At 47.5% G+C, this 24,940-nt stretch overlaps 1 protein-coding gene across 1 annotated transcript; it reads left to right on the forward strand.

The window, feature by feature from the left end:
• Nucleotides 1-454: 454 nt before the first annotated feature.
• Nucleotides 455-24,526, forward strand: GTPBP4 (GTP binding protein 4). The gene is made up of 17 exons (XM_042944726.1): nucleotides 455-548; nucleotides 2,859-3,029; nucleotides 5,579-5,682; nucleotides 5,762-5,898; nucleotides 7,681-7,781; nucleotides 9,298-9,390; nucleotides 10,437-10,628; nucleotides 10,710-10,775; nucleotides 12,750-12,839; nucleotides 13,592-13,702; nucleotides 15,337-15,414; nucleotides 15,728-15,779; nucleotides 16,163-16,263; nucleotides 17,647-17,844; nucleotides 18,903-18,968; nucleotides 22,872-23,015; nucleotides 23,867-24,526. Exons 1-17 carry the CDS (start codon nucleotides 501-503, stop codon nucleotides 24,017-24,019), a joined length of 1,905 nt encoding a protein of 634 aa, XP_042800660.1. The 5' UTR covers nucleotides 455-500; the 3' UTR covers nucleotides 24,020-24,526.
• Nucleotides 24,527-24,940: the final 414 nt, after the last annotated feature.

Raw genomic sequence — 24,940 nt, forward strand, 5'->3', positions numbered from 1 at the left:
TGCCCCGAATCCTCCGGGATCCTGAGGCAAACACCCCGCCCTGAGACCGCCCTGGGCCCTCGAGAACCCCAGAGTCCTGGAGTTCCCCGGCCCCTGAGATCCCCAAGACCCTGAGACCTTCCGAGGCCCCCGGGCCCCCCCCCCCCCCAAGAACTCTGCAGTTCCTGGGACTCCGGGCCCCTGGACCCCCGGAGCTCCCGGAATCCCAAGCCCCTCGAGGCGGCCGGATCGAAAAGCACAAGCCCGTAGGCGGCCTGTCGGGACCTTGACCTCTCCTCGCCGCCCCGCCCCCACCCGCCCTAGCAGGTCCCAGCAGGTCCCGGCCACCTCCTCCTCCGGGACCTCCGGCCGGGCGGGGGAGCCAAGCGGCGAGGAAGCCGTGCAGGGGGTGGGGGCGGGGCCGCAAGGAGATCCCGGAAGTGACGCGAAGGCGGAAGTCCCGCCCACTCCGGCGGAAGTCCCACGCATCCGTCCGCGTTCCCTCGTGTGTGGCTGCTGGCATGGCGCACTACAACTTCAAGAAGATCACGGTGGTGCCGTCCGCCAAGGTAGGCGGCCGCGAGGGCTCATCCGCCCTCGCCTCTCCCTGCCGGGGGACTGGGAGAGCCCGGCCCGTAACTCGGGGATGGGACAGGGGTCGCCTGCTCCGGGCTGCCTCTCCTCCCAGGCCACGTCCTCCCAGATGCGGGCCCTCCGGCGTTAGGGGTTCCCCCAGGCAGCAAGGCTCCTTTTTCAGGCCCCCGGCGTCAGGCGTCAGGGTCCGTCCCCAGGGGTGAAGGTCCGTCCTCAGGCATCAGGGTCCGTCCTCAGGGGTGAAGGTCCGTCCTCAGGCATCAGGGTCCCTTCTCAAGTGTCAGGGTCCCTCCTCAGGCGTCAGGATCCCTCCTCAGGGGTGAGGGTCCGTCTTCAGGTGTCAGGGTCCGTCCTCAGGCATCAGGGTCCGTCCTCAGGGGTGAAGGTCCGTCCTCAGGCATCAGGGTCCTTTCTCAAGTGTCAGGGTCCCTCCTCAAGCGTCAGGGTCCTTCCTCAGGGGCCAGTGTCCCTCCTCAGGAGTCAGGGTCCCTCCTCGGGCGTCAGGGTCCGTCCCCAGGGGTGAAGGTCCGTCCTCAGGCATCAGGGTCCGTCCTCAGGGGTGAAGGTCCGTCCTCAGGCATCAGGGTCCCTTCTCAAGTGTCAGGGTCCCTCCTCAGGCGTCAGGGTCCCTCCTCAGGGGTGAGGGTCCGTCTTCAGGTGTCAGGGTCCGTCCTCAGGCATCAGGGTCCGTCCTCAGGGGTGAAGGTCCGTCCTCAGGCATCAGGGTCCCTTCTCAAGTGTCAGGGTCCCTCCTCGGGCGTCAGGGTCCGTCCTCAGGGGCCAGGGTCCGTCCTCAGGGGTCAGTGTCCGTCCTCAGGGGCCAGGGTCCGTCCTCAGGGGTGAAGGTCCCTCCTCAGGAGTCAGGGTCCCTCCTCAGGGGTGAAGGTCCCTCCTCAGGCGTCAGGGTCCCTCCTCAGGGGTGAAGGTCCCTCCTCAGGTGTCAGGGTCCCTCCTCAGGGGCCAGGGTCCCTCCTCAGGCGTCAGGGTCCGTCCTCAGGGGTGAAGGTTCCTCCTCAGGGGCCAGGGTCCGTCCTCAGGGGCCAGGGTCCCTCCTCAGGGGTGAAGGTCCGTCCTCAGGGGTGAAGGTCCCTCCTCAGGCGTCAGGGTCCCTCCTCAGGCATCAGGGTCCCTCCCCAGGGGTGAAGGTCCCTCCTCAGGGGTGAACGTTCGTCCTCTGATGTCAGGGTCCTTCCCCAGAGGTGAGTGTCTATTCCTCGAGTGTCAGGGATCTTCTCCAGACCTTGGGGTCCTTCCTAGAGAGGAGAGGTTCCTCCCCAAGAGGTGGGGCGGGTCAGGGAAAACTTCGTGAAGTAGGTCAGACTTTTGAACTTGGTCTTACGGATTCCTAGACTCCGCTAATGGAGGGGTTAGGGGAGGTCTCTGGGCTTGATGTCTCTGTTTGCACTGGGTACACGAGCAAGAGTGTGTCCATTCTCAGTCACTTTCCACATCTAGGTTTACTTATTTAATGTGCTTCCGAAGTCAAAGATACGTGGATTGAATTGCAGAAGTTTTTCCCTTTAATATTTTTTCTGGTTTATGCTTGAGTTACATGACTAAAGTTTCAGAGGGTTCTAGGTATTGGAAGTACAGGTGAGATTAAGAATGTGGGATGAGGCTCCTTGGGTGGCTCAGTCAGTTGCATGTCCTACTCTTGATTCGGCTCAGGTCACAATCTCAGTTTGTGGGATCGAGTCCCGCATCACACTCTGCACTGACCATGTGGGATTCTCTGTCTCCCTCTCTCTCTGCTCTTCCCCACTCGCTCGTGTGTCTCCGTGTCTCTTTTTCTCCAAGTAAACATTTTTTTTTTTTTAAATATGGGATAAAATTTATTTAGGCAGCCATCCGCTAAATGTTTTTTTTTTTAATTTTTTTTTTTCAACTTTTTTTTTTTTTTTATTTATTTTTGGGACAGAGAGAGACAGAGCATGAACGGGGGAGGGGCAGAGAGAGAGGGAGACACAGAATCGGAAACAGGCTCCAGGCTCCGAGCCATCAGCCCAGAGCCCGACGCGGGGCTCGAACTCACGGACCGCGAGATCGTGACCTGGCTGAAGTCGGACGCTTAACCGACTGCGCCACCCAGGCGCCCCTGCTAAATGTTTTTTAAAAGCCAAAAACTATGAACGTGAACCAAGTTGGATATAAAAGAGTAAAGATTTAGTTAGGAAAAGTGTTTGTAGTTTAAAATATATGGTATTGTTAATTGTTGGTTTTTGAGGTTTCAGGTAAGTGGATAGAAAATAAACATTTTTGGTGTACTGTCTCTTATTTAATTACAGGACTTTATTGACCTGACGTTATCGAAGACTCAACGGAAGACTCCAACAGTTATACATAAACATTACCAAATTCACCGCATTAGACATTTTTACATGAGGAAAGTCAAATTTACTCAACAAAATTACCATGACAGACTCTCACAGATTCTAACAGATTTCCCCAAATTGGATGTAAGTGATTCTGGGGGACACATATGGCAATATCAATGTGAGCCTTCAGATAATTTATTACTAGTTTGTGTACTTATCTGACAGATAATGAAGGAAACAAAATTATTCACTGGGCAGACTTTGTGAGTTCATGGCAAAGCTGGGAAAAGAACACAGGTTTTTTTTTTTATTCCTTAGTATTCTTCCTTTCCCCCAAACTAAACTCCATAAGAGGGCCCAAAGCTATCTCCGCCACCATTTTTTTTTTTTTTTTTTTTTTTGTAACTTCTAGGATTGCAGGCACCAACCCACGCTCTATAAACGCTATGGATTGTGAACCTGGCAGCTCACCAGCCTGTATGGGCTTCCTCTTTCCAAGGCTCCTTTGTGGCCTCAGGTTGTAGCAGTGGCCTGAGGTCCACCACTGTTTGTTTCATCAGCCAGTGATGGTCAGTTCAGCACTGTCCTCTCTGTTGACTGGTGGGAAGAAATTGCCTGGGGGAGCTGTGACTTCTGCATTCCGCTAAAAGAGTTGAAGTCTTCATTCTCTAGCATAGTAGAGTTTACCTGTTGATTAAGCCGTGGAAAGCCAAGAGCAGACACTGCTCGTGAAATCCCCGTGTAGGAGAACACTGCTGCAGGGTTATTTGGGGTGGGCTCCACAGTGCAGGGTGAGAGCCTAAAGTGGCCACTGTCCCAAGATAGTCCGTAAAGCTAGGTTAAGCCAGGAGGCAAAAGTTGGTTTATGTGACAAGAGTTTCTTTTATATTTACTTAAGGTGACAGTAGTTTGTTTAAAAAATTACAGATGTGCTTAAAATAAGAGTAGAGATTTCTGCTAGCGGACAGGCGCTTAACTTTACACGTGTCTCCTGGGCATGCTGTAGGTGCTCAGTAGAGGCTCGTTGAATGGGTGGATAGTTTGTTGGGAAAGGGTCGCTACCCTAGAAATTACCTAGGAGGAACCAGAAGAGTAAGATGATTGGAAACTGGTGTGATATTTGGAAACACCTGATCTGGGCAAACAAAATGCTTTGAACTAATTAGCACCAGATTTTTGTGGTTCTTTGTAAGAAGTTTTATCTTTTTCATCCTTGGTATCATTTTTTAATACAATACATTTAAATTGTGAACATTGTATTCCTTTTTTCTTTCTTTTTTTTTTTTTTTTTTTAACGTTAGCTATCTGAGAATTTTAGAGAAGGTTAGCATAGTTACATTCATGGAATAATTGATATGTCTCAGGTACTTATCTAGGCCCTGGGAACACAGTAGTAATAAGTCCCTGTCCTCATCTAGTGAGGGGAAATGTTGTAAACCTAGAAATCTCTAGAGTTTGTAGCAGAGATCTGAAGGAAACGAGCTGCGGGGCTGCCTGGAGAGAAAGCACTGTAGGCACAGAAGCAGCAGGTGCAGAGGCCCCGAGGTCCAGAGTGTGAGGTCTCAAACAGGAAGACCCATCAGGGTGTGTGAGAGGGAGGGTACCTGGAGATGAGTCAGAGATGGTGAGTCGGTGAGCCGCCTGGTACAGGGCTCGAGTTCTGTTGTTAGGGAAACCTTCCAAGTTGAGTGTGGGACGTGCCGAGCTTTGACTTCTCTTTTAGAGGATGCGTGGCCTATGGGGTTAGGAGACCACTTGAAGGTTGACGCACCGACGTAAACAGCTGGTGGTGGTTGGAAGAGCTGAACTTGCTCGTAGCATCTTGGGCATCTTGCAGTTGCCATCCATCCAGACGGGGAAGGGGGTGGTTTGGACGCGTTGGTCTGAGATTCTGGTAAGGTGTCCGAGCCGAAGTGCGAGTAGTCTGGAGCTCTGTGCGAGGTGTGGCCTGGAGATGTGCAGTGGCACTCAGGAACCCGTCAGTGCCTTTAGATCCACGTGAGGTCACCTAGGAGCTGAACCTGGAGAGAAAAGTGCTCCTAGGAACTCTGATGTTTAGTGTTGGGTGGAAGCATAAGCCAGCGAGGGAGTTTGAGGAGCGGCGAGGGGAGAGAAGAGCCAGACGGTTGGTCCCAGAGGCCAGTTGAATGGAAAGCCCCAGGAAGCATGAGTGGTCAGCTGTCTGGTGCTGTGGAACGCTCTGGTAAGATGAAAGGAGTTCGGGGAGGGAGCTGATCTGATGAGCCGCTCTAAAGGACTGGTGGGCACGATTCGGACTACACTGGGTTCAAAGGAAGAACTCTCTGTGACCTTCCTCGAGAAGGGGAGCAAAGGAACGGAAGGGTTGTGGGTTCAGGGAGCTTTCCAACTGTTAGAGCTGAGGGGGAAATGACAGCGTGTTTGCAGGCCTGGTTTCAGGTGTTGAGTAGGAGGGGCAGGGGGTCTGGTGCACAAATGGAGACCTGCAGATGAGGTAAAGGGGGATCAGTCTGGGGCCCAGGCTAGATGGGCAGGCAGAAGTGACCCCTGAACTCTAAACAGTCCTCAGTCAGGAGAATGGACTGGGGAGGAGATCTGGGGTTTGAAGAGCGTGGAAAAGGTAGGACATACTTCAAAATTATTCTTCAAGAATTATTGACACATGGGGATGAGAAACCTGTCCCAGAATGACCGCTTTATTTCTGTTTTAGGATATCCATCCATTTTATGCTGATTTGATGAACATTCTCTATGACAAGGACCATTACAAGTTGGCCTTGGGACAAATAAATATTGCCAAAAATTTAGTGGACAAGTAAGGTATCTTTTAATACAGTATCTTTTAAATTATTGCCTGAGGTGAAAAGTATCTTATATCTTTTTATTTCTTTAAGCGTGGCTAAGGATTATGTGCGGCTTATGAAATACGGAGACTCTCTCTACCGCTGCAAGCAGCTGAAGCGAGCCGCCCTCGGCCGGATGTGTACAATCATCAAAAGACAGAAGCAGAGTTTGGACTATTTGGAACAAGGTACCTCTTTTACGTAAGCAAGGACAGTGTTTAGTGTGTGCTGTTAAGGTACTCGATTCTTGTCAAGAACTTATTTTTAGGGTGCTCTTTTTTGTTTTATTTTAGACCTAACAGGATCAAACCATTCCTTACCCATCCTTTGAGAAACTCTGACAGGCTAGTTATTACTGAAAAAGCAGCTGGTGCTTAAAATGCTTATGAATTACTAGTACAATTTTTTTAAATGTTTATGTATTTATTTTTGAAAGAGAGAGAGAGACAGTACAATCAGGGGAGGGGCAGAAGAGAAAGACACAGAATCCGAAGCAGGCTCCAGGCTCTGAATCCATGAGCCTTGAGATCATGACCTGAGCTGAAGTCAGAAGCTTAACCGACTGAGCCACCCAGGTGCCCCATAAATTGTTTGTTCTATTAAGAGGACTTGGGGCGCCTGGTGGCCAGTCTGTTAAGCATCCGACTCTTGGTTTCAGCTCAGGTCAGGATCTCACAGTTAGTGGGATTCAGCCTTGTGTTGGGCTCTGTGCTGACAGGGTGGAGCCCTGCTTGGGATTGTCTCCCTCTCTCTCTCTGCCCCTTCCTGCTTGTGCTCTTTCTCTGTCTCAAAAATAAACAAACATTAAAAAATAAATTTAAAAGTAAAGTTTAAAAAAAAATTTTAAGAACTTTTCAATATCTGGGGCGCTTAGGTGGCTCAGTTGATTGAGTATCCGATTTTTGATTTTGGCTCAGGTCATGATCCCAGGGTCGTGGGAACAAGTCCCATGCTGGGCTCTGCACTGAGCATGAAACCTGCTTAAGATTCTGTCTGCCCCTCTCTCACTCACACACATTGTCTCTCTCAAACAAAAGAGGGGCGCCTGGGTGACTCAGTCAATTAAGCGTCCGACCCTTGATTTCGGCTCAGGTCATGATCTTGAAGTTCACGAGATTGAGCCCCACATAAGCCTCCATGCTGACAGTGCAGATCCTGCTTGGGATTCTCTTTCTCCCTTTCTCTCTTTCTCTCTCTCTCTCTCTCTGCCCCTCCCCCACTCATGCATGCATGTATGTGTGTGTGTACGCGCACACACTCGCTCTCAAACTTTAAAAAACTAAATAAAATAAAAGCTTTGCAATATGTGTTAGCATGAAATTGCCACTCCAGCTTTGTTACATGATAGTTTAATTAAAGAGGACGGTTCTGAATTAAAGGAGTATTTCTAATGAAACAGGTATTTGCCTCTATACATAGATTTTTACACTGAAGTGTTCTCGAGTCCTTTGGGTTTGTTCCCCCTTTCCTGACATCTTACAAATGATTTGCGACAAGCTTGTAGTACTTGACTGCTTTGCCAGTGCTTCCAGCGATCTGTTTTGTTTAGTCTTGAGGGTGGCCTCATGGTGTCACCGCCTTGCAGATGATGCACCTAGTCGTTGCGTGGAACTAACCCAGTGCCTTGGCAGGAAGTGGTGGCATGCACACTTGCTTCAAAAATGCTTTCCAAATATCCCACTTAGTAAGAGCGGTCTGGGCACCGCTTAGATATGTGTTTCTGGCCCCACTTTTGACCTATTGAATAGGACTGTGGGTACAGCCAGAGTCGGGAAGTACGCTGCTGTGTGCTATGGTGCCTCTGCAGGCAATCTTTTTTCTATTCATACTTTTTCTGTCGCTCACATTATAAATGTTGGAGTGGGGTTAGTATAACCATGGGCCAGGAGTACAGCTATGTGAAGCAGTCAAGCAGAAGTTTGAGTTTCTTAATTGCTCTTAAGAAATCAAGCACATGTTATTTCCCACAGTGCGTCAGCATCTGTCCCGTCTGCCAACTATTGACCCGAATACGAGGACCCTGCTCCTGTGTGGGTACCCAAATGTTGGCAAGTCCAGCTTCATCAATAAGGTTAGTACGTGTCTGGTGATAACACAAGTGACCGAGGACCTGAGACCCAAGGGCTGCTATGTCCTGCCGTGTGGGCTGGAGGATGGCCAGCCGGTTAGTCTGTCAGCACTGTTGCCGCCTTAAATAGCCGTTTACTTGAAGGGAGGACTGACGCTGTCTGAATCTAGGTTTCGGCTGCTATTTCTGTTCTAGTATGCATTCCATAAGTTTCTAAGGGATTTTTTTTTTTTTTTTTTTTTTTTTTTTTAACGTTTATTTATTTTTGAGACAGAGAGAGACAGAGCATGAACGGGGAGGGTCAGAGAGAGGGAGACACAGAATCGGAAACAGGCTCCAGGCTCTGAGCTGTCAGCACAGAGCCCGACGCGGGGCTCGAACTCACGGACCGTGAGATCATGATCTGAGCTGAAGTCGGACGCTTAACCGACTGAGCCACCCAGGCGCCCCAGTTTCTAAGGGATTTGAGATGTTAAGTCCGGTTTTGTTAACACGGAGAGCCTTTCCCAGGACGTACTGTCTCAGCCTCATCTGGGGGTGGTAGTGCTGGGGGCGCTGGGGTCTACCGTGGCAGGCTGCACTCGCTGAAGTGGGCTTCCTGAGGCACTACGTGAATGTCACTGGTTGATGTGTCACTGCTCACATCAAGCATTCGGTCCCCGTAGTGGGAAGTGGCTGAGTTGCTCTTGATTTGACTGAGTTCATTAATTGGGACTCGAGGGTGCTGTTTATTTAGTAACTTGGTGCTTCAAGACCACTTGGCTGAGTTTGAGGGACTTGAACAGAGTAGAAACCACACGTAAAATGTCGGTTCATAAATAAGTAGATAAAATAAAATGTCAGTTCACAACCAACAACAGCTCAGGTGCCAGACAACGACAGTTACATATGTGTGGTGCTTGCTGCCAGGAGCACTTCCACTTGAAGCCCATTTGCAGGTTTTTATTTTGTCCCCGAGTTGTGCTGACGTGACAGGCTGAAGCTCTGCGGTGTCTGGGCCGATGTCTCAGATGCTCGTGAGCTAGTGCTGCGGCGCTAAGCCACTGGCCACTTGATTAAAATTAAACAACAAACAGTTCAGTTCCTACGTTGCACTGATCACGTCTCAAGAGTTCATGGGGAGTTGTGGCTGGTGGGCCCCGCACCAGCAGTGTAGATAGAGCAAGTCTGTCTTCACAGCAAGTTCTGTGGGGCATTAGTGGGGCTGGGGTGGAGCAGAGCAGAAGCTGACGGGTACCCTCCTGGTGCTGGGTCTTCCTCCCCTCCCCGTCCTGTATTTGGACTCTTGTGTCCTGGCCTCGCCTGGTGGCATGAGGAAGTGGAGCCTGTCCGTCTGTCAGCAGCAGCTTCTGACCTCAGGAGTGTAATCATGGGAGCTCTCTCGCTCTCCGTTTGGTTGTTTGTCTTACTGCCGAGATCATTAGTCTCCATAACGTACAGGTGCCACATTTACCTTCTTTGACCGGGAATAAGGTTTGGAGCTCGTGTGATTGTGGAAGTTTTCGTTGTTTTGTTTCAGGTGACGAGAGCCGACGTGGACGTCCAGCCCTACGCATTCACGACCAAATCCCTGTTTGTGGGGCACATGGACTATAAGTACCTGCGTTGGCAGGTGAGCGTTCCCACCGTCAGACATGGGGCTCACGTCTGGCTGGTTTTGTGAACGGGGTTTGATTTTGGTGGTCCCTGAAGAACTATAGTCTCTCCCCAGGTCCCAGTACACTTACAGGAAGACTCCGAAGGGGTGGGACAGGTTCTCGGGGTCACCAGGAATGTCCTCATGAAGAAAACTCCCAAGCTTCGCGGCTGCCCGAGTGCAGTGCTTGTTTTTCTGTGAGGACTCGGGAAGCCGCCAGCTGCCAGAGCAGATGGCTACATCACGTTAGCAGTGGTGCTTCTCATGAAACCAGAGTCTCCTTGTCGTTTCTGACCCTGTCCTTAGAAAGGATGTGCATTAGCCACTTAAAAGCATGGGGCAGTTTCCACAGTTGAATTTAATTTTGTAAATGATAAAGTCATTCCTAACACCTGGGAGTGTTTGCCAGTTCTGTTCTCTCTGTCAGGGCACCCAGTAGGCTGAGTCAGTAGAGTGTGTGACTCTTGATCTGTAGGTCATGAGTTCTAGCCCCATGTTTGGCATAGAGCATATGTTTAAAAAAAAAAAAAAAAAAAAAAAGGGAGGGGACGCTTGGGTGGGTCAGCCGGTTGGGCATCTGACTTCAGCTCAGGTCGTGATCTCACAGCTCGTGAGTTCAGGCCCCACGTCGGGCTCTGTGCTGACAGCTCAGAGCCTGGAGCCTGCTTCAGATTCTGTGTCTCCCTCTTTCTCTGCCCTTCTCCTGCTCGTGCTCTCTCTCTCAAAAATAAACAAACATTAACAAAAATTACTTTAAAAAAAAGAGAGAGGAGTCCTTTTCTGTAGGTCATTGACTGGTTCTTCAGTGAGCTCTGCAGGGTCGACTCATCCCCCCCTTTTTTGTAATATTTAAAGAATAGGTACTGTTCCGTCATTGCTTTTTTCATTATGTCAGTTGGGAGACCCACGTCTTATTTACTAGTATTGAGAGGGCCGGGTTGGGTATGTGAGTCACCTCCAGGATATGCTGGGCAAGAAATTTGTGGGTATGTGTGCTTTGAAGTAACAGACTTGACGCTTAGGTTGTTGATACTCCCGGGATTTTGGACCACCCTTTGGAGGATCGGAACACCATTGAGATGCAGGCCATCACGGCCCTGGCTCACCTGCGCGCCGCGGTCCTGTACGTGATGGATCTGTCCGAGCAGTGTGGGCACGGGCTGAGGGAGCAGCTGGAGCTGTTCCAGAACATCAAACCTCTCTTCATCAACAAGGTGCGTGTGGGGACGGGTGTTTGCGGTTCATAGCCTGTGCCGCGAGGATAATCATTTCATTGTTTTTCTTCCCTGTTCCAGCCTCTTATAGTTGTAGCAAACAAATGTGATGTGAAGCGGATAGCTGAACTTTCGGAAGATGATCAGGTAAACTGTCTGAATGTTTTGAGTCTTACGTACTAATTCTGAGTTTATTCGCAGACAACCAAAGCTGAGAAGGAATTTCAGCAATACTAGTAAAGATTTTTATTCCACAGTTGAGATCATTCCCTCAGTGGTTTGTTAGTGGCAAACTACACCTGACATTTTCTGTCCTCTGCTCTTGGAGGCTGTGCAAGTACCTGTGCATTTGGCAGGACGGCGTGTTTAACCCCGGAAAGGTCTTGTGCTTCTTTAGGATGCGACTGTTCTCCGACCTTGGTGCCTGGAGGATGCAAAGCGCCTTCAGACGGGCTTTGGCCCTTTGGGTCTCTGCCGGCTGGTTGCCCAGAGCCGTGCTTCCAGAGGAGGTTCCTGGGGAGGGGGGGGGTCGGGGGGGGGGTCACGTGCCTGCCACACACATTTGTGGGGGAAATGAGTTTGGGAGGTAAGCATGGAGTGAATGATGAAGAAGGGGCACCTGTAAACTTGCCAGAACTGTGAGTACATAGTGTTCGCTGTGTTTTCCATGAGGCAGGTAAGGTGGTTAGCCCTCATTTTCCACCCACACTTGGCCCCGCAGCTCTCTGTGATAGGCACTTTGGGGATAACTGCCTGGAGAAGGTTGGCACTAGTAACAGGTTCTCAGATTCTTGGACGCACCCGGGCCTACAGGGCCAATCTGGGAGGCACCCTGCGTGGTGGGTGACACTCGAGTTTTAAGAACCAGTGCGCTAGAGTAATCTTGATGTGGCTGCGTCTCCTGGGGCATGTGCCACCGACCAGCTCCGTGTAGAGGGTCTCTTCCTGGCACCTCTGTCTCATGCTGGCTGGACGTCTTAATACCTGGTGAGAGGGTTTTAAACAGCTGTACTGGTTTAATGGGCACTGCAGCATGTTCATCAAGTTACTAACTAGATAACCACTGATATCAGAGAATTCACTTGTTTGAAAGGACTCAGATCCCTATTAAGTAATTTCAGTTTTTTAGGTTAATCACTTTGGAAGCTGCAGACAGGGTTTGGGTTGTGACGACCAAAGGTTAGGGTGAGTGTTGCACCAGGTGCTCAGGCTTCGGGTTGAAATGTGTCTGGGTTTCACCGTCTGCCAGCCGTGATGGGGTGAGGTCTCCATCCTGGAGTCACTGGTAGCAATTGCTGCATTGCTGGGCTACCAGTCAGTGATGTCATCAGGCAGATTGAAAAATCTGAAAGCCGGTGGGTGGCGGATGCCATTCTGATGTGACTGTTGGGTTAACACTAGGGCGTGGCCTGCAGCCTGCCCTGTGTATGCTGTCCGTGCTCTGATCGTGGGAGCGGCACCATGTGAGGAACATGGTTACGGCTAGCTCAGGTAGAGGCACAGTGGCTTGCATCACGTGCTAGTCGGTGGTGGGGTTAGCTGTCAGACCCTGCTGTTGCCCAGGACCACTGCTGTTTCCAGGAGAGGAGGAAGTCTAACTGGTAAGTGGGAGCCTGTAGTAAAGGTGTTTGACCTTGTTCGTGAGCAGCTTACCTGTCACAGGATTGGCCCCCTACGTCTGAATGAGGTGGCCTTGGTGAAGAGCTACGCAAGTGAAGCCCCTCCTTTGGAGTGCAGTGATTATTCATTTTTGTAGTGTTTTCTAAGGAATTCTCTTAGGCTGCAGACTCTATGCATTTTACTTAAAAGTAGTATTGAAAACATCTTAAAAGTTTTGTATCTTGTTCCTTTTTAGAAGGTAACATCTCACAGAATGTTCCAGAGAGCCTCTGGTTTGCTTTTGTAGTCTGGTTTGATCCTCCCAGTAGTATTTTCTTTGTCACAGAAGAATATGGGGGGAAGGAAATCAACATTTTGGGGAAACGTCCTTTAGAAGAATTTGCAAATGAGCCACGGCCAGGCTAATTTGCATTTCTGATCCCAACATGAAGAGCAGTAAGAGTTGTCTGTAGGGAAGTAGAAATAAATAATGGCTCTCTTGTTTTCCTTCTGTCTCTGCAGAAAATATTTGCAGATTTGCAGGCCGCAGGATTCCCCGTGATTGAGACTAGCACTCTGACGGAGGAAGGGGTTATTCAGGTGAAAACTGAGGTCAGTGCTCCATCCACACCTATACTGCCTTTCTCGTGAGAGGTGTCTGCCGTGGGGAGAGGCTTTCTGTCCAGGTTGGAGAGCGTGTGTGCCACACTGAGCCCTGGTTTCCCCCATCCCGCCCAGTCCAAACAGGGGGTTTAGAGGGATGATCTGACTCCCTCCCCGGGGGGGTTGAACCTCGTGCACAGCCTGCTGCCCTTCTTGACCTGCCGGGATGTCTGTGCCAGCTGTACTGTGAAACTTGTTCAGAAGCAGGGAAAAAAAACAAGAAAAGAGACATTTCCTGTTAGATTTCATATGCGATTCTGATCATTTTACGTCCTTTTTATTTTTACCTGAAAGGAAAAGAGATGGCAGGGTCTGATGCTGTTGGTTGGCTTGGCGCTGTTGCTCCAGGGCCCAGGGTGGGCCTTGAACCTGGCTAGGGAACACGGCGCGAGGGTGACTGGTGGTGGAGGCAAGCCCAGATGGGACATGGGGTGCTGCCCCAGCTTGGGCCTGGCCTGGGAAGGGAGAGGCCTGCTCCCTCCTGAGCGTGTGGTCTGCCCCCGGGGGGTCACCTGGATCTTGGGGTGATCCCCAAGATAGCACCAGTGGATGTGACTCCTGAGGACAAGCGCAAAGTGGGACCCAAAGCTTGGAACACAGTCTGCTGGTTATTGCGGAGTCTGGTTCCTCTCCCACACCCCCACCTCCAGCCCGGAAGGTGGGTGCCTTGTGAGTCATGTCCCGTTTTCTCACCTTCCCAGGCTTGTGACAGGCTTCTGGCGCATCGGGTTGAAACCAAAATGAAAGGAAATAAAGTGAATGAGGTGCTGAACAGGCTGCATCTAGCCATGCCAAGCAAGAGAGATGACAAGGTGAGGCTGCCCTTCCAAGGAACTTGGGAGCGAGATGCCTGTGCCCTCTGTCCGCACACACCAGCACCTGCCTCATGCAGGGCTCATGGGTGAGGCTCACGGGCGCCGTGTGCGCACACACCCACCCCTGTGGGCATCACAGTGGGCTTGAGTTTCTCGTCCAGAGTAACAGTTGTGTCCTGAAGTATAAAAGTGCCAAGGTAAAGCCTGCTGCTCGCTCCACCAGACATAGTTATTGGTAACTGTCTTAATGTTCCCATAAATCTTTCTGGTGTGTGAACATATTTTTAAAAAAATTTAAACGTAAACGTGTATTACATTCTTTAAAATTATTCTGTTTTCTTGCTGTTACAAACAGTGCTCTGTTGCATGTCTTTGTGCATAAGTCTTTTATTTGCAGAGTGAGTTTTCAGTAGGCCATTGAGAATGACATTGTCCCCCAGAAATGCCTTCCTGGGATATGCTGAGCGTCCCCTCATCATTGGCTGCTGTCAGTTTAATCGATGGTTCCTTTAATGATCAGTTCAGGCAAGCATTTTTTTTTATTTTTGAACAATTTATTTTTGAATAATCTCTACACCCAACATGGGGCTTGAACTCACAACCCGGAGATTAAGAGTTGCAGGCTCCACTGAGCAAGCCAGCCAGGTGCCCTGCCAAGCCTGCATTTTTCATGTACTTATTGGCCTATTAGTTCCTCAGGTCATTTATCTTTTACTCGTTTAATTTATAATTTTTATCTTAAGGAAATCAGACTCTCATATGTTCTTTTTTAAATAGGCTTCATGCCCAAATTGGGGCCCTTTGTGGGGCTCAACTCACAACCCTGATACCAAGACCTGAGCTGAGGTCAGGAGTCGGGTACTCAACTGACTGAGCCACTCAGGCACCCCCAGACTCTTGTATGTTCTGTGGATTTTTTTTTTTTTTTTTTTTTTTTTTGTCATTTGCTTTTTGATTTGGGTTTTCTTTCTCAGCTTCAAAGAGATTATATGTTTTTAATATATGCTGTGAATATTTAATAATTTTCTAATATATGCTATTAGCTAATATTAATATTTTTTTATGGTAACTAGGTTTTGTGTCCTGCATAGAAAGACCTCCCGTTCATTCCAAAAATATCTTGATAATATTTTTCTCCTATACTTTGTCCTGTACTTAATTATCTTAATTTTACCTGTTTTGAACAGAAGTTTTTGCTCAGTCTTGCATTTGATTTGTTCTTAGGCAGCAGGTGGAAGCAGCCACCCAGCTCTGTTTTTGCCTGGCTAGTCCTTAATCTCAGGACTGAGATTCGAATACTGTATGTTTTTGTTGACTTCTTGTATGGACTTGCTTCGTGTCTAGATTTCTGTTGTCTGCTTTGTTTTTCTCTTGTATCATTTCTTTTGTTCATAATTTTCTCGAGAGTCTTGGTGTTTATTTTTTCTAGATAAACTTTGGATCAGCTGTGGAGTCTTCCTGGTTTCCGTGCCCAGCTGGCCCTGCTCCGCCCCCCAGTCTGTTGGTTCTGAGTTGGTCTGGCTTCACCTTGCCCTTGCAGACGGAGAGCATGCCTCTGGCTTTTCACTCTCATGTTCCTTTTGCATTCAGCAAGGTGTTTCATGTCACTCTTTCTGGTGATGTCTCCTCAGGAAAGGCCCCCTTTCATCCCTGAGGGAGTGGTGGCGCGCAGGAAGAGAATGGACATTGGGGAGCCCAGGAAGAAACGGGTAGGTCTACTTTCGCGGGTGCAGAAGGCCATGTGTGTGCACTGAAGGTGTCCTGGCCTTTACCGTCAGGCTCTGTGACCACAGCTGTGGCTGACGAAGGCCCCTTCCCTCGTGAGTGGGAGGGAGGTGGCTGTGGACACTGCGTGGATGTGAGCCGTAGAGCCAACCGGGAATAGCCGGGCTGCACAGGCATTAGAGGGACGGGCTCTCAGCTTGGAGCAGAGGCTGTCTCCTGGGGCAAGGGGGTGCCTGGCGTTCATGTGCCTGGAATGCCGGCAGGAGCTGATGAGAGTTATCTGTTCTTTGGTTTCAGGAACGAGACCTTGAAGTAGAGCTGGGAGACGACTACATCTTGGACCTTCAGAGTAAGGGCCAGCATCCCTGTCGGGACGCTGTGGGAGGGCTTCAGTGCCCTCTTGCCCTGTGGCTGTGCCTTCATCTCTTTCTTAGAGATGAGGCTGTGTGGGGGTGGTTCTGTGGCTTCAGGAGGAGGGTGGTTTGCAGCGTGCATGGTGCAGGTGCTGGGGCCACTGCTGCCTTTGTCCCCCCTGCCCCCGCTCGGCCCGTGGTCCCAAGGTGCTGGGCGACCCAGGAGGTATTTGGAGACCCTCTGCTGTGCTGTTCTGAGGTGTTATGTGCAGGCGCTCTGTTGTCTTCATGGAGAGATGTGTGTAAGAACTCATTTTGGGCACGTGGTGCTTGAAGGTATTAAAAACTGCAGTGAACATAACTTTTTTTTCAACCTCAGAGTACTGGGATCTAATGAACTCTTCTGAGAAACACGATAAGATACCCGAGATCTGGGAAGGCCACAATATAGCTGATTACATCGACCCTGACATCATGCAGGTTTGTGTCTCCTGTTGTATTATGTGATTTTTTATTACTTCTGTGTCCCTGATCGCACAACCACAGCTGTCTGCCCGGCCGTACGTGCTGCCCTTGTTCCTTATGCACCGTGAGCTTCTCCAGCCGTCACTAACAGCCTCTCCCTCCAAGGCTCTGCTCCCTGTGCGGTTTCGGCCACGGCTGCCTCTGTGGGGCAGGTGCGTTCCGGTGGCCATGAGCCCCTGTCCTCCAACCCAGCCTGTTCTCCTCTCCTGGAGCTTTGCTTAGCCTGTGGTGTCCACGGGTCCTTTCACTTTAAAAACAAAACTTTTCTTAAGCCCTGGGTCCTTCTTTCATTGCTCTGCTGCCTTTCTCTCCTCAGCGAAGCTTTTTGAAAAAACAGTGTTTCCCGTCAACACTCCCTCATTTCCTTCCCGGATGCTGCCCTTGTACCATTTCAGTCTGCGGGTCTCCAAGGAGGAAACCCTACATGAACCTCCTCATCCCTGTTCTGTTCCTCCTTCCCTTGAATCTTCTGTACTCTCTGGTGCTTGGTTCTCCTCCTTGCCTGTGTCCGAGCTGTGCACCTGTGCTCTGCTCACGCACGGTCCATGCTCCTGGCTCAGGAGCCAGGTCACAGCCTCCTTCACACTCTACATGTGCCTCCTCGTTGTTGCTCTCTGAGTGACGTCCATTTTGAGCCTGTGGGTTCGCAGCCTGCGACTGGCCTTGCCCGTTCCTGCCCACCTCCCTCCCTCCATGCTTTTCACATCAGCCAAGGCATGGCCGCATCTGACTGCAGCATTGCTGTCAGGGTTTCTTTGCTTGGTTATAGAGTGTATTCGTGCATACATAATTTGTTCATTTATTTTCTAGATTTTATTTTTTAAGTAATCTGTATACTTAGTGTGGGGCCTGAAGACAGAACCCTGACATCAAGAGTCATGCTCCACCAACTGAGCCTGCCGGGCGCCCTGTAACTTCTTTTTATTTAAACTGTACAGCCAGCGGTGGTGTTGGCTTGTGTTTGAGGATGGCCTCAGAATGGATAAATGGGATATTGGAGACCTATGTCAGCTCACATAGATGAGTTCTTAGTTCTTCAAGGACGGAGGTTCTGTCCTGGGTCTGTTGGGAGTGCTGGGGAACGAGGGAGGTGTCATGTGCACGTGTCCCCTCGATGTCTGGAGTGAAGAGAAGGAGACAACATAGAAGCGCTCACGGGGTGCCGTGGGCTTAGTGCTGCATGGTCTTCATTTCCTCCCAGATGCCGTTTGCTGGGAGCTGAGTTCTGGGGCATCCTGTGTGGGGCCAGGCGCGGGCGCTCACTGCCCCCGAGAGTCACATGAACGTGGCTACACTCACGAGGTTTTCATTGTTGAGTTTGTTTAATTCCTTTTCAAGAAATTGGAGGAGTTAGAAAAAGAAGAAGAGCTGAGAACGGCAGCAGGCGAATATGACAGCGAATCCGACAGCGAGGACGAGGAGATGGTGGAGATCCGCCAGCTGGCAAAGCAAATTCGGGAAAAAAGGAAGTTGAAAATTCTGCAGTCCAAGGAGAAGAACACACAGGGGCCCAGGATGCCTCGAACCGCTAAGAAGGCAAGTTCTGTGCTTCCAGAGCAGCAGGACGGGTTTCTGCAGCTTTGGATTCTTGCACAGCCCTGCTAAAAGCAGCATGTCAGCCTAGACGTGGCCATGGGATTGCACGTACTTGGTTTGGTGATACGTACTGACTTTTGAGGTTGGTCGAGCCCTGATCTTTTTATTGTGCTGATGGCACCCTTCCTGCTGACATCCAGGCTCAGCATTGTTGGGTTCAGCCTCTCTGCAGTTGTGCAGATTGAGGTTGTGATTCGTAATTTGTGACAGTAAAGCCATCATTTAACATGTTCTTATTCTTTAACTTCTTTACTAGTTAGTGCTCCTCTTTGCAATTTACAGAAACCTAACGCAGGGCAGCTTAAATCCTCAGGCAACATGTTAGCTCCTGTGACTAGTTAGGACAGGGAGAGTCACACTTCAGGCACAAATGGGTCAAATGATGTCAGAATTCTTTTCAGTCTCTGCTCCATCTTTGTAGGTCTGTTTCTCTCCTGCCCCATGCTTTTGTCAGGGCGGCAGGTGAGGCCAGGTCCTGTGGTCACCCTCAAACCACAGGATGTGACAGAAAGCGGGGGGTAAGCTTCCCAAAGACAGGATGATGGTTAGGGCAGATACCTTTCGCATTAGTGTGTCTGAAGTACTCTTTTCACATGATGGCAAATGAGTGGTTCCTGGTAGGCAAGACCTCCATTTGTTTCCCCAGTGGCGCTCAGTGGGTTTGGGAGAAGCTGCTGTCGCTGGAGTCTGCATCGTGGGGCATGTCATGTGACCTCAGCGTCAGTGATCCTTGCATGCAGAGCCCCTTGCAGAGTTGTGCAGAATTCAAGGTCGTGAAGTGTATGTCATCTTGCACATAGTCACAGCCTGGGAGATATTGGTTTCCGTGGGCTTCAGTGAACTGTCCAAAAACATGAACATGGGCCCAATTAAAAGATATAATTTCTAAAAGAAATGTATCCTAGATAATTGTAAAAGGTACATTTTCCTGTGAAATTTTTTTTAAGCATCTTATCAAACTAATTTTTCTGAAAACATACCTTTTCCCCTGTGTTCAGGTTCAGCGGAAAGTCTTGGAGAGTGAGATGCGCAGTCTCGGTGTTGACATGGATGACAAAGACAATGTAAGTGCATGCACATGGTCTCAGTCACATACGTACGTGGACATGTACAGCTTTGCCTTAGAAAACTAGACTCTTAGAAACCTGGGGGGTTACAGATGTGATCAAAGAAGAGATATGAACTTTGAGTATGTCTGTTGAGGAGTGTCGCTGGAAGTGGCTGGCTGAGAATGGAACGTGTTTGTCCCACTGCTGTCCATACGCCCCGTGGGACGGCTCAGGACACTCAGCTCAAGGGACTGTGCTGCTAATGCAGGGGTGTCTTCATCATACTCCATTCTTGTTCACCACGTGAGAATTTAAGAATGCCTTGCACACTCCCATCGTTTTGCATTAAAAGTCATCCCTGAGCATGGGACTGCTCCTGGGCATTACGGTGATGTTTCAGTAATAACATCAATGATGTGAGGTGGCCTCTGCACTTTCTTCTTTCTCTCTCTTTTTTTTTAATGTTTCATTGTGTACGTATATACATCGAATTCTGTTTCAGGTTAATGAAAATACGAAAAATACCAGAAACAAGAAAGAAAGAAATCACTTGTGTTCACAGTGCACAAAAATAATCTAGGTTAACATGCCGTGTGTATCTTTTTATTTAATTTTTTCTGCAGAGGGCTTTAATCTTTGTTTCTTTAAGATGTAGTTATAACCATATTCTGTAGATCGTGTCTATATTTCACTGATGTATAAGCAAATTTTTTTGTTTTTTAAAGTTTATTCATTTTGGGAGAGAGTGAGTAGGAGAGGGGCAAAGAGGGAAAGTCCCACGCAGGCTCCATGCGACAGAGCTTGAGCTCAAAACTGTGAGATCATGATCTGAGCTGAAATCAAGAGTTGGATTCTTAACCAACTGAGCCACCCAGGCGCCCCAAGCATTTTTTATTTTGGGGTAATTTTTCACATTTTTTTGAGTAAAAAATTTTAGTGTCTTTTAGACCTCAGTTTGGTTGCTGTTCAGAAATTCATTTGCTGTTTATATGCTAACTAATTTGGATGTAAATTAAAAAAAAAAAAAGAATTTATTCACTGTTATAATTGAAAATAATAATCTTCAAAGTTATAGAACTCAAAAAAAAAAAAGCATTAAGTACTGATTCAAAAGACAGTTACTACAAAATACCTGAGACTTTTCTGTAAATGATTTATAAAATCCAGAAAATTTGGAACAAATATTTGAGAAAATTTTCAACTTACGTTGTTATAAAAGGAAGAATTTTCAACTTATGTTGTACAAAAGGAAGAATTTAATAATCCTATTATATATAAGGTATTTTTCTAAATGACATACATATTGAAAGATGTATCTATGAAAAAATAGAATTTTAACTATGGTTGCATCTGAGGTCTTATCTCAGTTGTGAAGATCGTATCTTATCTCAAATGAAATAATCATCAACTCTTGTGAAATTTTACATGATGGTAATGAACTTAATATTAGTTTATCCACATAGATGCCCACTTTTACTTTTAAAAGTCTTAGGGCAAGCTTTATTTTAAAAGTTAACTTGCCAAGAAATTTCAACAGAGTCAACTTTGAGAGCAAAGTATATTCCAGAATAGGTTGATAACATACTAATAGCTGAATGATAGATTTGGAATAGTCTGAAGGGAAAAAGCAAAAGGTACAGGATATTTTACAATGTAGAAAATAGGAAAGACAATTCTTCAGTTTTCATAAAACCATTTATTTGGCATTACTGTAAATTCAACTCAAGCCACTGAGTTTAATTCAAAGAGCCAATACATGAATTTCTCATTGTTTGAAGTTGACATTCCATCTAAATGACACTATTCACTACTAGTAAAATCTGAGTTTCCAATTTTTTTTTCCAATTTTATATGACATAGTCTTGTCCATCCCAATTATGAAAAATATGCAGGGAAATATTTTAAATGGTCTCATTTCTGTGTTCAAAAATCTATCATTATACTTCAGTAATCTTACATATTGCCAATTTTCATCTCCACAAACAAAACAAAAAACAAAAACATAGTGGAGAAAAAAACTACTAAGAAGAAGGAATATACTACACATAAGTAAATGAATAAATATCTAAGCTTATATTTAGCATGTCATTTTGCCTCTGGGGAACATGAGAGAGTTTGAGTGTTGTTAGGAGGTTACTGTTTGTTTATCCAGCCACTAGTCATGAAATCTCTAACACTGTGAATAATCATCACATACCAATTCATTCTGTTTGGCTCACTGAGCATTTTGCGTGATGTCCCTGATGTGTCCTCCACCTCTAGCACATAGACTATGTGGGCCCATTTCCCTCCAACCTCCCTTGTCCACTCTTTTTAATGCTGTTTAATCTTAAAATAATTCTGATTTTTTAAATTAAGTTTACTAAATTCTAGGTGTACACTTAATATTTAGCTTCAATATTGTCAAATGATTTTTCCAGAATAAAATACTAAATCTGATTTTTAAAAAATTCATTTGCTGTTAACTCAGAATATACGGTGATGTGTAAGAAATACACAATAAATTGGAATTAGTGTCTGGTAAGAATACAAATTGGAATAGAATGTCAGAGAACAAAACATAAGCTTATTTTTTATATTTTTTACTTGAACTTGGTTCCAAGTTCACTTGGTGACTGAAGTCTTCATGGAGCATCTTAGGTTCTGTTTAGCGACCAGATACATGAGGGTTTGTTGAGTCAACACAAGACGGGCTTAGGTTGTAAATAGTTCAGACCTGTTTTCCTGGGAGCCCAAAGACTAGAAGGGGTTTCAGATAACTATTGGAATTCTGGTCTTTTTTATGGATGAATTATGCTGGAGCATATTCATTTTTGTCTGAAATAACTTTTTCATATTCTGGATTATTCTCTCAAAACATTCCTAGAATTGGAATAACCAAAATCAAAAGAAAATTGTGTTACAGCTCCTTTCCAAAGGGGTTAGACTAATTTGGATTTTAATTAGCAACGTTTGAGACTACACTGCTAGCCTGAAGCATTATTTTATTTTATTTTATTTTTTTAAATGTTTTATTTATTTTTGAGACAGAGCATGAACGGGGGAGGGGCAGAGAGAGAGGGAGACACAGAATCGGAAGCAGGCTCCAGGCTCTGAGCCATCAGCCCAGAGCCCGACGCGGGGCTCAAACCCACGGACTGCGAGATCGTGACCTGAGCCGAAGTCGGACGCTCAACCGACTGAGCCACCCAGGCGCCCCTGAAGCGTTATTTTAATGAACATCTGTTAGCGTCTGATTTCTGACTGTTCGTTTGTGCAGGCTAACTGCCTGCGCTCCTGTCCAGGTGTTTTGTTGTTCTTTGGGGACAGGACATGGGTGAGTGAGGCGCCCACCAGCGCGAGCACAGCGGCCTCTCCCAGGGGCAGGCTTTGCTTCGCCTCAGCGCTGAGCTTCCTGAGGGCTGTCCCTGTGTTCAGGTAGATAGCCCCAAAGCTGGAGAGAGAGGACACACTACAGCAAAAATAGCAGTTAGGATGCTAGTTTTACCACCTAGGGGAAAGGACAGCATTCAGGAATGGCCAGCGTTAGGTAAACGGTTTCTAATGGAGTTACAGTTGCTTGTAACATAAAGCAGCCGTGTTAAGTGAAAAAGTACGTTTGACGAATAATGTGAAGTTAACTCTGTGTATGTGTGTGTGTATTTTTTTTTTTTTTTTTAATGAGTAGCAGGCAAAAGTTCATTAGAGTATAAGAGAAGATCAGAAAGGAAGAATAGTATGAAATCTCTTTACGGAGAGGGGACATTTGAAAGTGAGTGCCCCAACTGTGTATAATTTTAAAGAGCTTTAGTTTATTTGATGATGTCATTAAGAACTCCTGAGTGTTCTGTCTCCTTCTTGGTGTGATTTCGTCTGTCACCAAGCGTGGGAGCCGGGCTGGGGTCAGGCAGCACTGAATTTGCTGTTTATGCTTCCCAGGCCCATTATGCAGTCCAGGCCAGAAGGTCCCGGAGCGTTACAAGGAAGAGAAAACGAGGTGACTCTGTTCCACCCACATCAGTAACCCGGAGCCGCAGCTGCTCTCGGACTCCACGGGATGTCTCCGGCCTTCGGGACGTCAAGGTCAGTCCCCTGTGATATGCGATAAAAAATAGTGGTCTCTACTGTTGATGACTCCAGGGCTCAGGGCACATACCCGCAGCTACTGTTTAGAAGGTGGGGACCGTAGGTGGGTGCTTGTGCCCCTGAGAGACAAGCTGCGTGTTCTGGACCCTTCCCTAGGTGCACCATTCCTTACTGCTGTCCTTTCTCAGGGGTAGACAGAAGCATGGTGTCATAGGGCACCAGGTGGTGTGAGCCGCAGGCCAGCCATGCGGGAGTCCCAAGCCCCCACCTTACAACCAGACCCTGCAGGGATCCAGCCCAGAAGGAGCTGTTTGGGCCAGTCTTTTAGGAAAGACATTTTGGATGTACACAGTCTCTTTTGCTGAAACTATTTAAATTAAATGAACACAAAAATTGTTAGTTTCAGCATTTTGAAAATTCAGGTACGAGAGAAAGTCTGTATATAAACTGGCCAACAGTCTACTTGATGGAAACTTGGGATTTCCTTTCCACCATGCCTTTTCCTTCTAGAAATCTGGATTTTAATACTGGCATTATCATTTGTCCGATGTGAGTAGAGTTTTGTGGGCTGGTTCTCTGTTTTCTCGTGTGTCCCTAAGAGGGAGTTACAGCAGATGTCCCCTAATCTTCCAGGTTCTTCTAGGCACAGAGCTTGTCTAGAAATAACATTCATTCCCATCTTCATTCTCATTGTGCAGACAGTTGACTTCCTGCAGACACGGTGGGTCACAGGGGGACTTGCCATCACTTCTCACAGAGTAGATCTGGACACTTAAGACCTGCTCTTAACTGGTAATGAAAAAGCACACAGACACTCAGCAGCTAACGTGTGTCCTTTTGCTTTCCAGATGGTGAAGAAAGCCAAGACTATGATGAAAAATGCTCAGAAGAAGATGAACCGCCTGGGAAAGAAAGGAGAAGCAGACAGACATGTGTTTGATATGAAGCCCAAGCACTTACTCTCCGGAAAGAGGAAAGCCGGAAAAAAGGACAGGAGGTAGAGTCCTCTGCAGCTGAGATGCTTTGGCTAGACTGTTAGTTTCCTGGTCTGGTCCAGTTTCACGAAACGGGAGTCCTGGCTATAAACTGAAAATTGCGATGACATACCTGACGGGCTTGTTGCTTTGCTGTATGTTGGGGTGTGCAGGTGTGGGAGACGTTTGTCACCGCAATGATGGTAAGGTACCTTGAGCCAACTGTGGTTTCTGCATTTGTTGGGGTTCCGATTGCTTCAGGTCTGCAAAACTGGAAAGATTGATTGATGCAATTTTTGTTTTGATGGAGAAGAATCTTACTTTCTTCTGCAAGAGGGAACTTTGGTTTGTGTATGTGTATAGTCTCGCAAAGAAAGCATCTCCTTGCAGACGTGGGCAGAAGGTTGGCGGCCCTGCCCTGCAAATGTAAGAGTGAATGCCAGTGCTAGATTATTTTCTAGTTTTTTTGTACAACGTGTGCATCGTTGCAATCTGTTTTCAATTAGTTTATCTAAAATAAACTTCTGAAAGAAAGTGGTTTTGGTTGATTTAGGGGTTTTTTTTGTTTTTTTTTTTGTTTTTTTGGGTTTTTTTGTTTTTTTGTTTTTTTTTTAGTTACAAATCACTGTCAATTTGGCCAAATGAAAAGGGAGAAAAATTCTTTCGTTTTTCAAAACAAAACACTTTGTGGGGTAAAATGTTGCCTCAGGCACTGTAGCAATTGAGCTGGGCATCCCCCGCTGGGGGAACCCGGAACTGCGTATGTTCAGAGAAGCAGACACCCTAACACTCCCGCAGAATCCCCTCCTGGGCTCTGTTTTCAGTTACTCTGAGTGGAATTTGTGCCGTATGTGTCAGCTCAGAACCCCCACAGACAGTGCGATGTGGGAAGTTAGTGTGTCAGAGTATTAAGTGCTTAAAACATTTCTTGACCTTAAAACAGTGCTG

The sequence above is a fragment of the Panthera leo genome, chromosome B4 (genome assembly GCF_018350215.1).
Source record: "Panthera leo isolate Ple1 chromosome B4, P.leo_Ple1_pat1.1, whole genome shotgun sequence".
NCBI classification, from domain to species: domain Eukaryota; kingdom Metazoa; phylum Chordata; class Mammalia; order Carnivora; family Felidae; genus Panthera; species Panthera leo.